Source organism: Columba livia, chromosome 1, assembly GCF_036013475.1.
Source record: "Columba livia isolate bColLiv1 breed racing homer chromosome 1, bColLiv1.pat.W.v2, whole genome shotgun sequence".
Lineage (NCBI taxonomy): Eukaryota > Metazoa > Chordata > Aves > Columbiformes > Columbidae > Columba > Columba livia.
Window position 1 is genome coordinate 173,661,147 of NC_088602.1, and position 14,248 is coordinate 173,675,394.

The 14,248-nt window shown below is 48.7% G+C and overlaps 1 protein-coding gene across 5 annotated transcripts; it reads right to left on the bottom strand.

Annotated features, from left to right (window-relative positions):
• Nucleotides 1-95: 95 nt before the first annotated feature.
• KCTD17 (potassium channel tetramerization domain containing 17) lies at nt 96-7,944 on the bottom strand. 5 transcript variants are annotated; one of them, XR_010469352.1, is made up of 7 exons: nt 7,720-7,944; nt 6,420-6,528; nt 4,583-4,674; nt 3,541-3,636; nt 3,071-3,196; nt 1,719-1,830; nt 96-830 (listed from the first exon to the last, which is right to left on the bottom strand). XR_010469352.1 is itself a non-coding variant. In XM_021282381.2 (7 exons), the coding sequence occupies exons 1-6, from the start codon at nt 7,930-7,932 to the stop codon at nt 2,276-2,278; spliced, it is 732 nt and encodes a 243-aa protein (XP_021138056.2). In that variant the 5' UTR covers nt 7,933-7,944; the 3' UTR covers nt 96-830; nt 2,227-2,275. The 5 variants fall into 5 exon arrangements, 4 of the variants coding, with proteins under 4 accessions (XP_021138056.2, XP_021138058.1, XP_021138057.2 ...); XM_021282381.2 differs by lacking the exon at nt 1,719-1,830 and adding an exon at nt 2,227-2,371; XM_021282383.2 differs by lacking the exon at nt 1,719-1,830 and adding an exon at nt 2,227-2,443.
• Nucleotides 7,945-14,248: the final 6,304 nt, after the last annotated feature.

A 14,248-nucleotide genomic window follows, 5' to 3' on the forward strand; every position in this document is an offset into this window, starting at 1 on the left:
GTGGCTCCAGATGATGAATCCAAGCTCCTCTTCTCCAGCTCCCACCTCCTTCTACCAGCACCAAATTTCTGCCACTTGAAATGAGATGCAGCAAGGAGGAATGGACTGTGAATTTTATTCAGGAGTTACAACCTGGTGTCCTCAGATACAGCAGTGAGGAAAACACCCCGCTCCCCAAGGCAGGCATCTCCTGGGGCTGACACAACATAGGTGCTAGCGTGTTCTCGGTACCTGGGCATCACGCCCATCTCCTCCTCATCCTGCCCACATGGAGCTGCTTTGGGGGACAGGGAGGGAGAGAGGCACCAAGGAGTGTGATACCCAGAACAGGGGCACCCCAAGAACAGTGTGGGTGTCTCTGAAAAGGGCAGTGGCTCTGCATTTGCCCACAATCCCAGACCAGCTGCCTGCAACAGCCAAAGGGTGAGGACTGGTGCTTCTGCAGTGGACACCACCCCGGGGCCCCAGTAGCATCCAGGGTGTTCAGGAAGAGACTGCCAGCTGCAGTGGCTGATGACTGATGTCCCCAGCAGGGGCCACTGTGACATTAAGAAAAGCCGGCCTGCCAGTGAGGGGCCGTGGGCTCCAGCCCCTACAGCAGCTCAGGGGTTCCTTGGAGCATCTGCCTCCTCCAGGGCTGAGGCTCAGGCCTCCAAGATGAGTTTGTAAAAAAGAATGGCTGCCTGTGAAGAGTGAAGGGGGCTGGGGAGCATCACTGTGGGACAAGCTGCTGACGTGCACTGCAGTACAAAAATAAATATATAAACCAAAAAATAAAAGGCTGGATTGGAGAGTCAAGGTCACATCCTCAGACCTCTGGCTTGTAACAGCTAGAGAAGAAAAGAGAAAGAGATAAACAAAATCAATGGCAGAAAAGAAGGTGTCATTCAGCATGGAGGGGAGAGTGAGAAACGGGAGAACAGGAAAAGGGAAATGACAGAGGGCATAAGAACAGAAGAAAAAGAGAAGATGTGAGGAGTGAGGGTGAGAGAACAGAGAAAAAGGAAGGAAAAGTCCATGTGATTAACATACACTGACTTTTAGGAGAATAACACACAGGTCCCACAGCCATGGACAAGGAGGCTCTGAGAAGGATATCAGACAGCTAATAGGGGCTCTCCACCAGAACAAAGAGTAGCACTGAGAACCTCCAAGTTAACAACAGCCCCACAGATTTCCAGTATGAGAGGGGAACCTTCCTTGTAAAGCTGTCTGTACCCAGCCTCATGCACGCAGGGCAGGCAGCCTTCCTGAGCAGGAGGCTGAGCACAGAGGCTCATTTCACACACAGCTGTGAGAACATCTGGAGCAGGGACCAGCTGCTTCCGCTCTGCCTTTGCCACCCTCTCCCACTGTGCTCTCACCCGGGCAGAGGCAGCAGGAGAAAAACCCAGGGAAGTGAGAACAGGGAGGGGAAAAATCACAGGCTACCTTCTGCAAACCACTCTGGGGCTGGCAGGCAAAGGAGCTGCGGCCAGCAGTCTGCAGAAGCGATCTGGCATGCGTGTCAGGCAGACACGTGGCAGTTTTTCCCCCCTCCCCGTGCCACCCCTGCCTGCTTTGCATTCATTTCCACCTCTCTTCATTTCTCCCAGCTGCGCTCTCCTTTCTGCTGCCAGAGCCTCTGGTCCACAGCAGTAGGGCCTGCTTGGTGGGTGAAGGCACACATAGGATGGGAATCAGAAAAGCCACCTCAGGTATGAGTCAACATCCCCTACCTGCTTTCCCTCCCCAAGCGCTACAAACCAGGGCCATACCCACAAGAGGGGAGTGAGTCACTCATGCAGAGCTCAGGCTGGCAGCAGCTGAGAGTGTGGACAGGTAACATACCTGCAGAGGAGGAAAAGTGAGGAGCAGAGAGAGACAGGGCCCCGGGCAGGGAGCACACTGAGCTCTGGGGGGCAAAGAGCACAGAGGGAAGGATGCCAGAGGCTGGGGAGTGGGGCAGGGTGGGAGGCAGGTGACAGTGCTGGGATGGCATAGAGGAGAGCAGGAGGGAGAATCTGGAGGAAGAAATATTATAGTGGAATCCCGAACAGGTGGACAATGTGCAAATAAAAATATAACCACAAATAAATCAAACAGTTTAAAATACAAAACAGCAGCCATGGTAACAGTTCTATCCTGTGAGCTTTATCTCCAGAGAGACTCTTGCTCCTGGAGAGCACTGCCCCTACACCCCACTCCTGTCCTAGTCCTTCCCTTCCACTAGCTGTGAGTTCTCACCAGAAAGGTGGACGGGTCTATGCTTGAGGGGTTATTTTTATCATTTTCCTCAAGGATTTGCTGCACCTTTCTCCTTTGCTTCTGCTTCTGCCTCTGCCTCCTCCTCCACCTCCTGCTCTTCCTCCTCCAGGTCCTCCTCTGTGCTCTGTGGCCCAGCATGCAGGACAAAGGGAAGAAAGAGTGGAGATACTTGCAAGATGAGCCATGGCAGTTCCTTCTGACACACAAGGGAATAAAGCAATGGTCATGACACTGGAATAAAAAGAGACGTTTCCCCATGGCCAAGATGGCTCTGGATCAGGGAGCAACGAGGCTTGTCTTCCTCTGGAGCATGAGGTCAGGGCTGTCTAACCCACTTATAAGTGCTGTGTTTCCACTGTCCAACAACTGCCATCAGTCACTAGCGCTCTTTACTGTACCCTAGGTGCCTACAGGATGTCATGCACTGTCACACGTTTCTGTCCTTACCTCAAAAGGGGAGCAAGTGATCTGCCCCTTAGGCTGGGACTCGGCAAAAGGAAAGAGAACATTGCCAGATCTCCAGGGAAATCACACCCCAGCAGCAGAGTGACACACAGCATGGTCATGAGGAGGCATGAAGGGGATGTTAGAGTAGCATGAGAAGTGCCAGGGTCACTCACTGAAGCAATTTGCCACACACAGCTAGACACCAGCACTCTCAACACATGCAGTCCTCCTTTTGGGCCATGGGTGTAATGCCACGCTGCTGAACACCAGGACAAGTCACCGAGGTGCCCCACAGTCACAGTGGAGAGAAGAAAGAAAAGGGAGTAAACAAGAGTGAAGGGCAATGGGAGCAGAGCCATAGCAAAGTTGGTCTCACCTTGGCTTTGTGGCTGGGCTCAGAGCTTAGGCCGTTGGATGAGTTGTACAGCTCTTTGGAGACCACACACAGGAACTCTGTCTGATCCTCATTGCCATAGTTATAGGATGAGCCAATGTTCACAAGCTAGAGAAGATGAGAACAAGAATCACAAGCACATGTAAGACAAAAAGCCCACCATGCAGCCTGGAGTACAATCCCTACCCCCAATAGAAAGGCCTCATAACTAAGCTGAGGAGGCAGCACAGAGAAGCAGGAGAAGAGTCAGTCAGGATGCGAAAGAGCTTAACCTCACACAGCATTCTCTGAACTTATAGAGAAGAGGCAAGATAGAGCCAGTGTGACAGCACCATCAATGACTGACCTAATATTCTCAGAAAGGGAAGGTGCCTTGCCTGGTGACTGTATGGTACCCATTATTTTTCCCCCAAAAGACAACTCCTGCTCAGCCTCTTCTGCCTTCTCCGTACCTGCTCAAAGCGCCATCCATCTGACATGGTGGAAACCATCTGAGTGAGCTCCTCTTCCTGGCACTGTAGCACACGGTAGACATGCTTAGGAGGCACCTGACAGCAAAATTACAGAGCATGTTGATAATAATCAAATGCTAAAGGCTGTTGCACCCTGCAGAAGGAATTGGCAGTACCCTTCCTTGACAGACATGTCCTCTTCCCCATGTCCCAGGTTAAACGGGAATGCAAACCACTACCCAAATTTCTACTATGTTGTCATGGGGAGCAAAAACAATGGTATCTCTTCTGGAGAGGAGGGACTAAGCTAAGAGCTTCCTGCATTGTTCCCAGAAGATACTTGGCTCTTTCAACAAGGAGTTTGCATTTGTCATTACAAAGTCATTTATGCAAATGCCACAAATGCTGATGGAGTTTTGCCACCACAAAATGACTGTTGCTGGAGGCTTACAACCTGAAGGCATACCTGGTGAAGAGTGAGATGTCAGTCATCATTCCAAGAAGACAGATTTTTAAAGTTTATTGGCCAGGACAAAGTGTGATTGTGCCACAGGATTGTTTCCTTGTGCCTCATTTTCTGCATTTAACTCTTTCACAGACATCCATTCATCTGTTCCCTCCAGGTTTCCCTGCAGGTCTCCCCATGCTCTCCACTGTGATTATACTTTTAGGACTCCCCACACCAGAGCCCTCCTCCCCATGACACCTCCATTCTCCTCACAAACATCCTTCCATACCCCACAGCAACCAGCTGGCTGCTTCTTCTTGCTAGAGGAGATTGTTTGGTTTCAGGGGCTACATCCAGCACTACCTTTGAGGCTGAAAAACAAGCCTGTTGCTTGTTTATTGTAACTGAAATACTGGTAGCCTGTCCCTAGCAAGATTTTTCTATGCAGACATTAGCATATAAACTCTAATTAGTTACTTCTTTCCACTCATTGCTGCTTCTCCCAACTGTTTCCCCTCTAGACTTGGCTCTCCCTTTCCACATCCCCTCCTTCACCAGCCCCACTCTATCTTTCCTTGCCATTTCTCCCCATACCTGAGTTACTGGGTAGTCCTTCTCCTCTAGGCGATCTTTGATTATCCGGATTAAAGGGCCAATATTATAGAACTCGGCTTCTTCTAGAACCCCTAAGAAAGACAGAAAGACCACAAAGACGGAAAATTAACAGCCTGTCTTTGGTTTTTGGCTTGAAAAAGTTCAGCTCTGAGCTTCCCGAGGTGCAGAGGGAGAAATGACACTCTAGCCTCAGTTTTTAACAGGTTTCTGTCACCTGAAATTATTACTCCAGAAAATTGAAACCTGGCTCTCTGCACTGCATTTCTAATGCTCACTCCAATTTCCTTATGATACCTACAGAAACAGGCACAGCCAGTGGAGGCTTGTGCCAAGGACTGCTAATACATTTCCCAAATTACTGGCCAAGGAGAATAAATGTAGGCTCCAGCCTCTCTCAATGACCAGTAGTTATCACCTTGTTCAGGCCACCTTCTTGACCACAAATTGTTCTGACCTTGGCACTAAAAGACCCTAGAAAATCCCAGTTTTCCTCTTGGGCCAGTTGGAGTTGCACCCATTTGCAGCCCTGTATGACTTCAGACAATCTTTCACTCGCTTCCCAGTGCTTCATCCCGAAGTAGGTAAACAGAGAAGCATTCAGTCTTTTTCCTCTGTACTGTCTGCATCCATCACCTCTCCTGAGACTCACTTGTTTGCTAACAGGCCTTCAGGGAAAGGGAGGTGGGCTCCCAGAAGGTCAGTCAGGGGAAGGAGGCTCAGAGCCAAAACACTCACATGTCCCCAGGACAGTACACAGACACTGGAGGGGTGGGCATTGATCCTTCTCTACCTGTCACACTCAGATTCCTCCAGAGTCCCTCACTCAGCTGTGAATTGCCTAATGGGTTAGCTTCATGCCAGCCTGAACCTTTGGGCAGCAATGAAAGGCAGCTTTAAATTGTGAATGGGACTCCAGTTTATGACTCAGATTTGATGTTAAACCCTATAGGTGAACCCCATCCAACCTCAGGATTACCAGCAATGGCAAGTAGGAAACACTTCAGAATTGTGCTTATTACAATTTTGTACCATTGCTTAGATATATTTTTGGAATTATAACTCATAGGTCAATTCTGAAGAAAACTTCGTTCCATTAGATAAAAATATGTAGGGGGGGGGGCAAGAAAACTAATGAACATGCAGAAACTGTGCTTGGCAAGGGCCAGACAGTGCAGCCTGTCTTTGGAATTGGATGCTTGTTAGACTCTAGCATCCAAAAAATAACAAAACATTGGGGATTGCTGGCTGGTAACACCATGATGATGTTACTGAGTTATCTTGTTGGACCTCCTGTCAGCCTCATATGAAGGATTGGTTTGGCTGGCTTGTTCCATTGGAATTGCTGTAGTCCACAGCCCATCAGAGTAAAAGTAGCATACATTGTGTATCACTGATTAATGATGGTCTTTATTACAGTCAGTAGAAGAGATGAGCCTGGTCTTGTTTGGTCTTTTGGGTTTTCATTCCTAACTAGAAACAGTCATCAACAGAAAACTCAGTCACAAAGCCTGGTTAAAAGTGGATCAGGAACAAGGAATAAAACAGTGTTTTGAGACTAAAAGATCTTGCCTACTTCTGTCTCGGTGACATCTCTGCTGAACTAATAGTTGTTAAGCCACAACATCTGTAGGATACTTCTCCCACATATTCTGAATCCCCTCAGTATCCATTCCAAGACCTGCAGGGATAGCCCTCTCAAATCCCCACACCAGCCTCCAGAAGAACAAAGAAAGACAACAGGGTCAACAAAAAGTCCTACTATGTTCTGGCTCCAGTAGCGATGTTACATGGGAAGTTTCTGAGCTCCAAAACTTACCCTCTTCAGCCATATCTTTATCCAGGACTAGCTTCCCATGACGGAGAAAATTCAGAATGGGTCCAAAATAAGTGGGGTCCCGGTCTATTAAGTATGCACCAGTCTCATCCTAGCAACAGAGATAGACTATGAGGAGAAAAATCCCATGGGAAACTTGTAACAAATCCTCAAATGCTCCAGACTACAAGAAAACACAAAGCCAAGCAAAAATGACTACTGTTTCTAAGATTACTTGGAAACTATGGGCCCTGCCCATGGTTCAGTTCCTCTATGGTACCACTTAGACCGGGGTGTCAAACTCATTTTCACTGGGGGCCACATCAGCCTCGTGGTTGCCTCGAAATGGCCAAATGTAATTTTAGGACTGTATAAATGTTACTATTCCTACATTTGTACAGTCCTAAATTACATTCGGCCCTTTGAAGGCAACCATGAGGCTGATGTGGTGAAAATGAGTTTGACACCCCTGACTTAGTGCATATAGCAAAGTTCTCCAGTGGAAGAAGATGCCACTGTCACTGCTTTGTGAGATGATCCAAAGGAAGATGATGAACCAAAGTATAAGGATCCCAAAGCACGTGTATGCACAAGGAGTTACACAGAATAAGAGCCACCCAGTGTGCAAGAGCACAGCCAGGGAGGAGGACACCTTGACCTGCACCCCTAGGTAAGGTGAAGAACAGGCCTTTTTGCAAAGCACCATGGGGTTTTGGGGAAAGAACCACAGATTTTTTTTAAGTTTTGGTTGAACTCTGACTTTATACAGGCTTCACCCCCATGGCAAATGGCACCAAAATCTGCAATTTTCTCCTGGAATGGACAATGGAAAGCCTCTATCCAAGTCCAGCTAGCTTGGATTTAGCTCCTGTATTGTTATGCTCAGCATGCCTGTCTCAGAATGGTCTAACACAGCAGAGAAAGCCAAAAAATAGGCCTCAGCCTCCTTCTGCAACTGTGCATAAAAGCCTGACATCAGGGAGCAGAGTCCCCTTCTAGGGGACAAGGCTGAGTCAGGCAGATGCAGCTGGGACCCAGGGGATGCGGAGTGCCAGAGAGGCAGGAGAGCAGGGGTGGAGGGGACATGGCCTCTCTTTTCCTCAGCTCCACAAGACAGGTGACATGCTACAACACAGCAAGGTGGGAAATCCTTTCCGGGAGAGGAAGGAGAGGAAGGAGAAAGAGGATGCATTTTTCGCTCAGTTACTCCTGCAGCTGCCGGGGTTCAGCTCCATCCCTGCATCCCACCAGCCCTCCCCCTGCTCGGCCGGGCATGGTGCGGGAGGCAACCCAGCTGCCTTACCCGGTCCGACTGCAGCTCCTCACCCTGGCACAAGCGACACAGGAAAGATTTCTGCTCCCGGCAAAGGGTTTGCCTGGTGGTGAGGAAGATGGTGCCCCCCACATTGAGCCTCACCCACTTGGCCGCGGTGCCAGCGGGTAGTGGGGTGTCCCAGGTGGAGCGCAGCCCCACGGCGCCCTGCATCTCCTCCCCGCCTTCCATCCTCATCCTCATCCCCCCCACCCACCCTCGTCGTACAGGGACTGCCGCAGGTGCTACCTGCCGGGGGATGCCGGGATTTGTAGTTTATCCGCCTCTCCCTCCGCAGCAGCCGGGTTTCCCGAGGAGGAGGATCCTCCCTGGAACCACTAAGAGAGTCCGGAGGAAAGGAAGGGTGCTCAGTGCTGAGGGATATCGCTACATCTATTAAGAGTGGGATAAACCACAGCTCCACGGCGCTGATGCTTCCTGAGTTTTCCTCTTTTCCTACTTCCACTAACTAAGGGTTGGCCAGGACTTTGGAGGTGCCGGGTGTTATGCAAAAATCGTCGGCATTGATTTCCACAGACATCCTCCCTGGCTCATTAAAACGTTCTGGGAACTGTAGTTTGCAGGGACATGCATAAAAGGGTGCTGGGAGCTGTAGTTTTCCCGGTCTGCTGTCCCTGCAATGAGGATGCTGTAAAGAAAAGGGCTGTGCTGTAGTACATCACACCAGCCCTGCGGCTTGTGGTTTGCCTGCTTCCAGTCCTGGGTCCCGCCTGCAAGCTTCCTGGGAGTCAGGGAGAACAACCTCCTCCCCGGCAGTCAGCAGATTAACTGATCAGCACCATATTCCACAGCTTTCCCTTCAGGACGTCCATCACCCCAGGCTCACAGCCCAGTGCTGCCTGAGATGCCACCCTGTTCCTGCTGCAAAATGTACAGACCGTTGCCTTCTTGCTAACGTATGTAGGGACACTTCTGGGAGCTGTATCCTGGATCTGCATGAAGTGCTGGCAGGGGGCAGGAATAATTCCTTTTCCGGAGGAGTCGCTGCCTCAGCAAACTCTTCCCCCCAGCGCTGCCCGACTGGCACAAACCATGGCAGAGACCCTCTGCATCCTGCCATCCCTCTTTGTGTCTGGGCAACAGAGAGCTCAGATTTTAATTTAGCTCTGTATGGAGTTTTACCTCTTCCCTAGGCACATCTCACCCACCAAGGCCAATGTGCCAGTCCTGATGTACAAATCTCACCCTGCCTCTGTCAGGCTGAGCCTGGAGCTCAGCGGCTCCTGCCCCACGGGACTCTGTTCAAACATGCTCCTTGGCATGGGCACAACCTGAATGAGCTCTCTCCAGCAGCTCTGTTTTTCCCACTCCCATCTAAGCACAGCCACGCTTGCCAGCAGCTTATGCATATTAGGAACAGAAAGGAAAGGCTGATGTTTCACCTGAACGTGGCCCAAAGCCTTCCTCCCTAAGCAGCTTCCTGGGTCTTTCTTGCCAGGGCAATGCAGCACTGCAGAGACACTGTGTATTGTTCTTGCACTTAGATCTTTGTGTCTTTTGAGGTGATGGTTTATTGGAGGAAGAAGAAAGTGGATAATTTTTTACCCTTTTATTCCTTTTATTTTCATCCTTCCCTTTTCTTTTACTTACAAATAACTCCCTTTTCTCCTTACAGGACACAAAGGCAGGACCATCATTCCCCCAAATCACCAAGGACTTCCTTCACAAAAACAGTGTAACTGTACTTTGCTCTTTCTGCAGAGGAGTGCAAAGGGGAAGAGGGGAAGAGAGGGTAACACAGTAAAAGTTTCAAGATTGCTGACCTCCAGCTAATTTAAGCACAGAAACAATTCAGCTGCTACAGGTTGTAAATTCAAATAACTCTGCATCTCTTGGAATTTATGTCAGGAACCAGCTAGCATGAGAGTGACCAAAAATAGGGAGAAGATGAAAAATTATTTTTGCCTACCTCTATGGAGTAGACTTTGGCCCAAATTAGTGCCCAGCCCTTGGACGTGTCTCCATGGAGCAGTATGTGCATCAAAGATGCTCAGACTAACACTGACCTGAGCTGAAGCATCACTCAGTGCAGCACAGCTCTGGGCTGGAACTGTTGTCCTCCTACTTCTGCCTCGGCGTCAAACCATGGCAAATCTGAGAGCTCTGCCCTGCACTCTGGTGTGCAATGGGTGCAGGACTGGCCACAGCTCCAGCAGAGAATTAGGGCAAGGACTGTGGCTGTTTGATATGAACACAGCAGTTGGATGTGGCAGTGTATAACACCTTATCTCCCCCTCAAATAAATCTGCCCTGCCTTTGTTTTCTTCCTTCTTCCACCAAGGGTTCACTCTGTCTCACTTTCTTCCTCTCACAGGCCATCAGCCTCTTGCTCCTTTTTAGGCCCAATCTTGTTTTCAATGCCTTCTTCCCTGGCCTCTCCCATGCAAATACTGCTCACAGGTCAGGGATGGTCTGTATTTAGAGTATACCTTCTTCCATCAACATCATCCTCCATCTGTGGCCAGGACTTCAAGTCTTGCTCACCCCAGGACCAGGTTAGTTAGTAAAACTAAAGACGTATACTACAAGTGAGTTAAGAGGTCAAGGTTCACCACTCCCATCCACAGAGCCTTCTTTTCCACAATATTTAGCAGAAACTTTACTGGAAACCCCCAGGCCATGGCACTCCCCATAGTACATTGAAATGCTCTTCAGGAAGAAGTCAGTCCCGGGTGAGCTGCCAGCTGAAATGCAGCTGATGAGTCGGTGGTATGGGCTAAATATAGGCTTGATTTGCACACCATCACCAACCACAGTTCTGAGATGCACCAGCATGTCCTCGTTAAGGTCCATTAAAATTAAGCAATAGAAGAGCGGAGAAATAGATTTAAATAATCCAATGGCTGTTCCTCCTGCTTTGATGATAACTATATATAATACACATGCACAGAAACAGAGACAGCAGCAAGCAAGGGCTTACACAGGACAATGTGATTGTATAATACCATACAGCCTCACTGAGCACCCAGTTAAACATGGGAATGATTGCGCAGATAGACTGAGGGCAGGAAAATCTGGACAGCCACGGGGTAGAGAGGTGATGGCAAGAGCTGAGGAAAACAGAGCAGGGGCAAAACTGAGCTTCTTGGCTGAGCAGGCAGCAGGCCTGCAGTGCAAACCTGCAGAAAGCTACGCACGCTGCAGCACTCTGTACATACATTGCAGCCTGACGAGTCAGCTGGGTACACGGCTTAGGATGCAGCCTTGACATTGTGGAGCTGCTCTCAGGGGATGTTGCATTGTGGAGCATCGGTGGGAGCAGGGATCACTGTGTGTGGGCGCAGACAGTGTCAATATGTTGGCAGGCTGGGAACACACATCTGGGATTAAACCTGGATGATCATTTAGCTAATTGACACATTGTGGTATGAGGCACCAGAGATGAAACATTTCCTCTCTCTTCTCTATAGGAAGTGGGAGAGGAGGAAAAGTAATGCTCTGATATTTGCCATTAAGCCAGCAGTGAACTGGGAAAAGTCGCTATACTGAACCAGGGGGTTCACTTGTAGCCAACAGAGCCCAACCTGACTGCCAGCTGAGCCAGGCATATCGTAGCTGGAAGAGAAAGGTCCCATAGTGGGCAGGCACGCTGATCTTCCTCCAGTTCCTTGTGTTTCATGCAGTCTGTGAGCAACATACCTGCATTCAAAATAGTGTGTAAAGTCTGTGTGTGTATGTGCATCACTCTGCTGGAGGAGTGCTGGAAGGAGGAGAGAAAACAACCACATAGCACCCAGTTGTGAGCTGAAACCAGAAGGAAGAAGAAAAGCCCCTGCAGATAACAGCAATTACCATTGCTCATTAGTGGGAAGGGACAGCAGTGCTGGCAGAAGCACTGCTTTGGGATTTGGGAAACTTTGCAGGGGAACAAAAGGTTTACAGGGAAATGAAGTGTGAAAGAGTGCAAACTGACTGCCAGGCAGCAGTAGGGAAGGAAGGGGAAGGCAGGGAACAAAGACGACATGTGAGGAACAAGGGACTGTGGAATTACTGTTGGAGAACCATTGACCAGACTTTTCACAGAGTCCAAAACTGCTTCAGGACAGAAGTATTGCAGACAATAAAATACACCAATAAAGAGTTTACATGTTGGCCTGGGATTTTCAAATTTATGGAGAGAGCTTTAAAAGCTCCAGTCTCAACTTAGCCATGGGTCAATGTGACCCTTTTCCTACATCAGGGCTGTTTGGGCTGTTTTTTAGGCTACTTTTTGGTCACCATGAGACCTATCCCACTAAAGATATGCTGTTCTCCTTTCCCTGTGGTAAATTTTCCACAGGAGGGTCATGAACATTAGTGATTTGCATTCACATCCCTTTCTCCCCTTCCCAGTTTCCACAGAAAAAACACCCACTGAGTCAGGGACATAAAGATCTACAGAACATTTATAGTTGCAGTGCAAGTCCCCTCAGCTGTTCCATATGTCCAGTAGCATCTGTTATGGCTCAAAATAGGTTTTTGCAGTCTCCAGGCTTTGAAAACATTGCCTCAGTCTCTACAATGTTCCCAGCGCTTTGCCTGCAGCATGAGAACAGATCTCAACAAAAAGGAGGGAGAATACCAGAAGACACTCTTGGACAGATTTTTTTTGATATATGATGTAACAGGGCATAACCCAGAAATACAAAGTATCTTGACGTGGGAAGTTCTCCATTGCTCCTCTGTGTGGGAAATCATGGCAAAGCTAAGCATCTGGTAAAAGAGTTACCAAAAGCTGGCAAACTGAAGAACTGCTGAGATTTTGTGGTTCAAAAGCCAGCTGGGCAGTTGAGTACTGCCGACCTTGGCACACAGACCAGAGAGAGGGAAGGGCCATGCTGGATGTCATCAAGCCACACAGTCAAAATCTAGAGCAAGGGGAAAGGAAACTCTTTCTTGTAGCTGGTGATCTCCAGGTGGATGGCTGGGCTGCACCAGACACCTGCCCATGAAACACAGGACAGAGAAAAGCAGCTCAGTCTCAAGAGGAAGCAGAGAGATTCCCAACTGACCCCAGAAAGTGCTGAGATCAGGGGGAAAAAAGAAACACAGCACTTAAGCTGTATTGCCAAAAGCTCTGCAAGGACAAGAGCAAAAGCCAGCCCCCTGCGCCCACTGGAAATTATTAACGAAGTCTGAAAGAATGTGCCAATTTTCTCCAATAACTAAATCTTCCTGGAGAACAGAGCAAGCACAGCATTCCTGTCTCTTTGTACATAAAGGCCTGGCCACATACTGACAACATCAGCCTCGCCTCCCAGCCACACCCAGGGTGTTCTGCCTTCATGATCCAGCAAGGGAAAGGCTCTTAGCCTGGCCGATGGTGGGGAAAGCTAGAAACCCTGACCTGAAAAGACATCACAAGCCAGATCCTGCTATAACATCCCACACTAGATAGTGCTGTCTGTACAGTTATCTTTAATTTGAAACATCTTAAAAAGCAGCAGCACCCCTGTTGCTTGGATTGGGGGGGGTCACAGTATCACAGTATGTTTGGGATTGGAAGGGACCTCAAAAGATCATCTAGTCCAATCCCCCTGCTGGAGCAGAAACACCTAGGTGAGGTCGCACAGGAACATGTCCAGGCGGGTTTTGGATCTCTCCAGAGAAGGAGACTCCACAACCTCCCTGGGCAGCCTGTTCCAGTGCTCTGTCACCCTCACTGAGAACAAGTTTTTTCTCAAATTTAAGTGGAACCTCTTGTGTTCCAGCTTGATCCCATTACCCCTTGTCCTATCATTGTTTGCCACCGAGAAGAGCCTGGCTCCATCCTCATGGCACTTACCCTTTATATATTTACAAGCATTAATGAGGTCACCTCAGTCTCCTCCAAACTAAAGAGACCCAGCTCCCTCAGCCTTTCTTCATAAGAGAGGTGCTCCACTCCCTTAATAATCTTTGTTGCCCTATGCTGGACCCTCTCCAGCAAAGAGTTTAACATCACTTGCTGTTCCCAGACAGCCACCCCAGCCAGTGTTCATCCTTTTATTTTCATGTCAACACCATAATTCAGCTTTAAAAGTCCTGGCACTTTCTTTTTTTTTTAAGTGCTCTCAGGTACAGGCTCCAATCACGTCCTGCTTGACCTGCTGCCTGGTTCTTCCCTTTCCCCTGCAGGAAACAGTTGCTACAAAATTACCCACTTAGGATACAGTAACATGTTGCTACCAGACTTTAAAAATACAGTGATTACTTGGGTGGGGAAATTCATAACGCGTGGGGGTAGAAAACCTTTCCCTAGCAGGAAGAAGAAGAAAATTAATTAAACCATAAATTAGATCCAGAATTGGAAGCCTTAACAATTTGCAGGGCACACTATAACCTGCAAAGGAAGCCCTTTTGGAAGTCTAAGCCCAGAGAACTAAATGGAAGTTGGCAAATATAAAGGTTTATTAGTTTATCCAGATCTGCATCTTACACTGCATACTAAAGGGTCACTCATTTCAGATCCCTGCACGCTCTCTATGCTCAGCACTTGCTGAAATGCCAGTCCCAAGTCCCTGAAGAGCCAGGTTGTTTG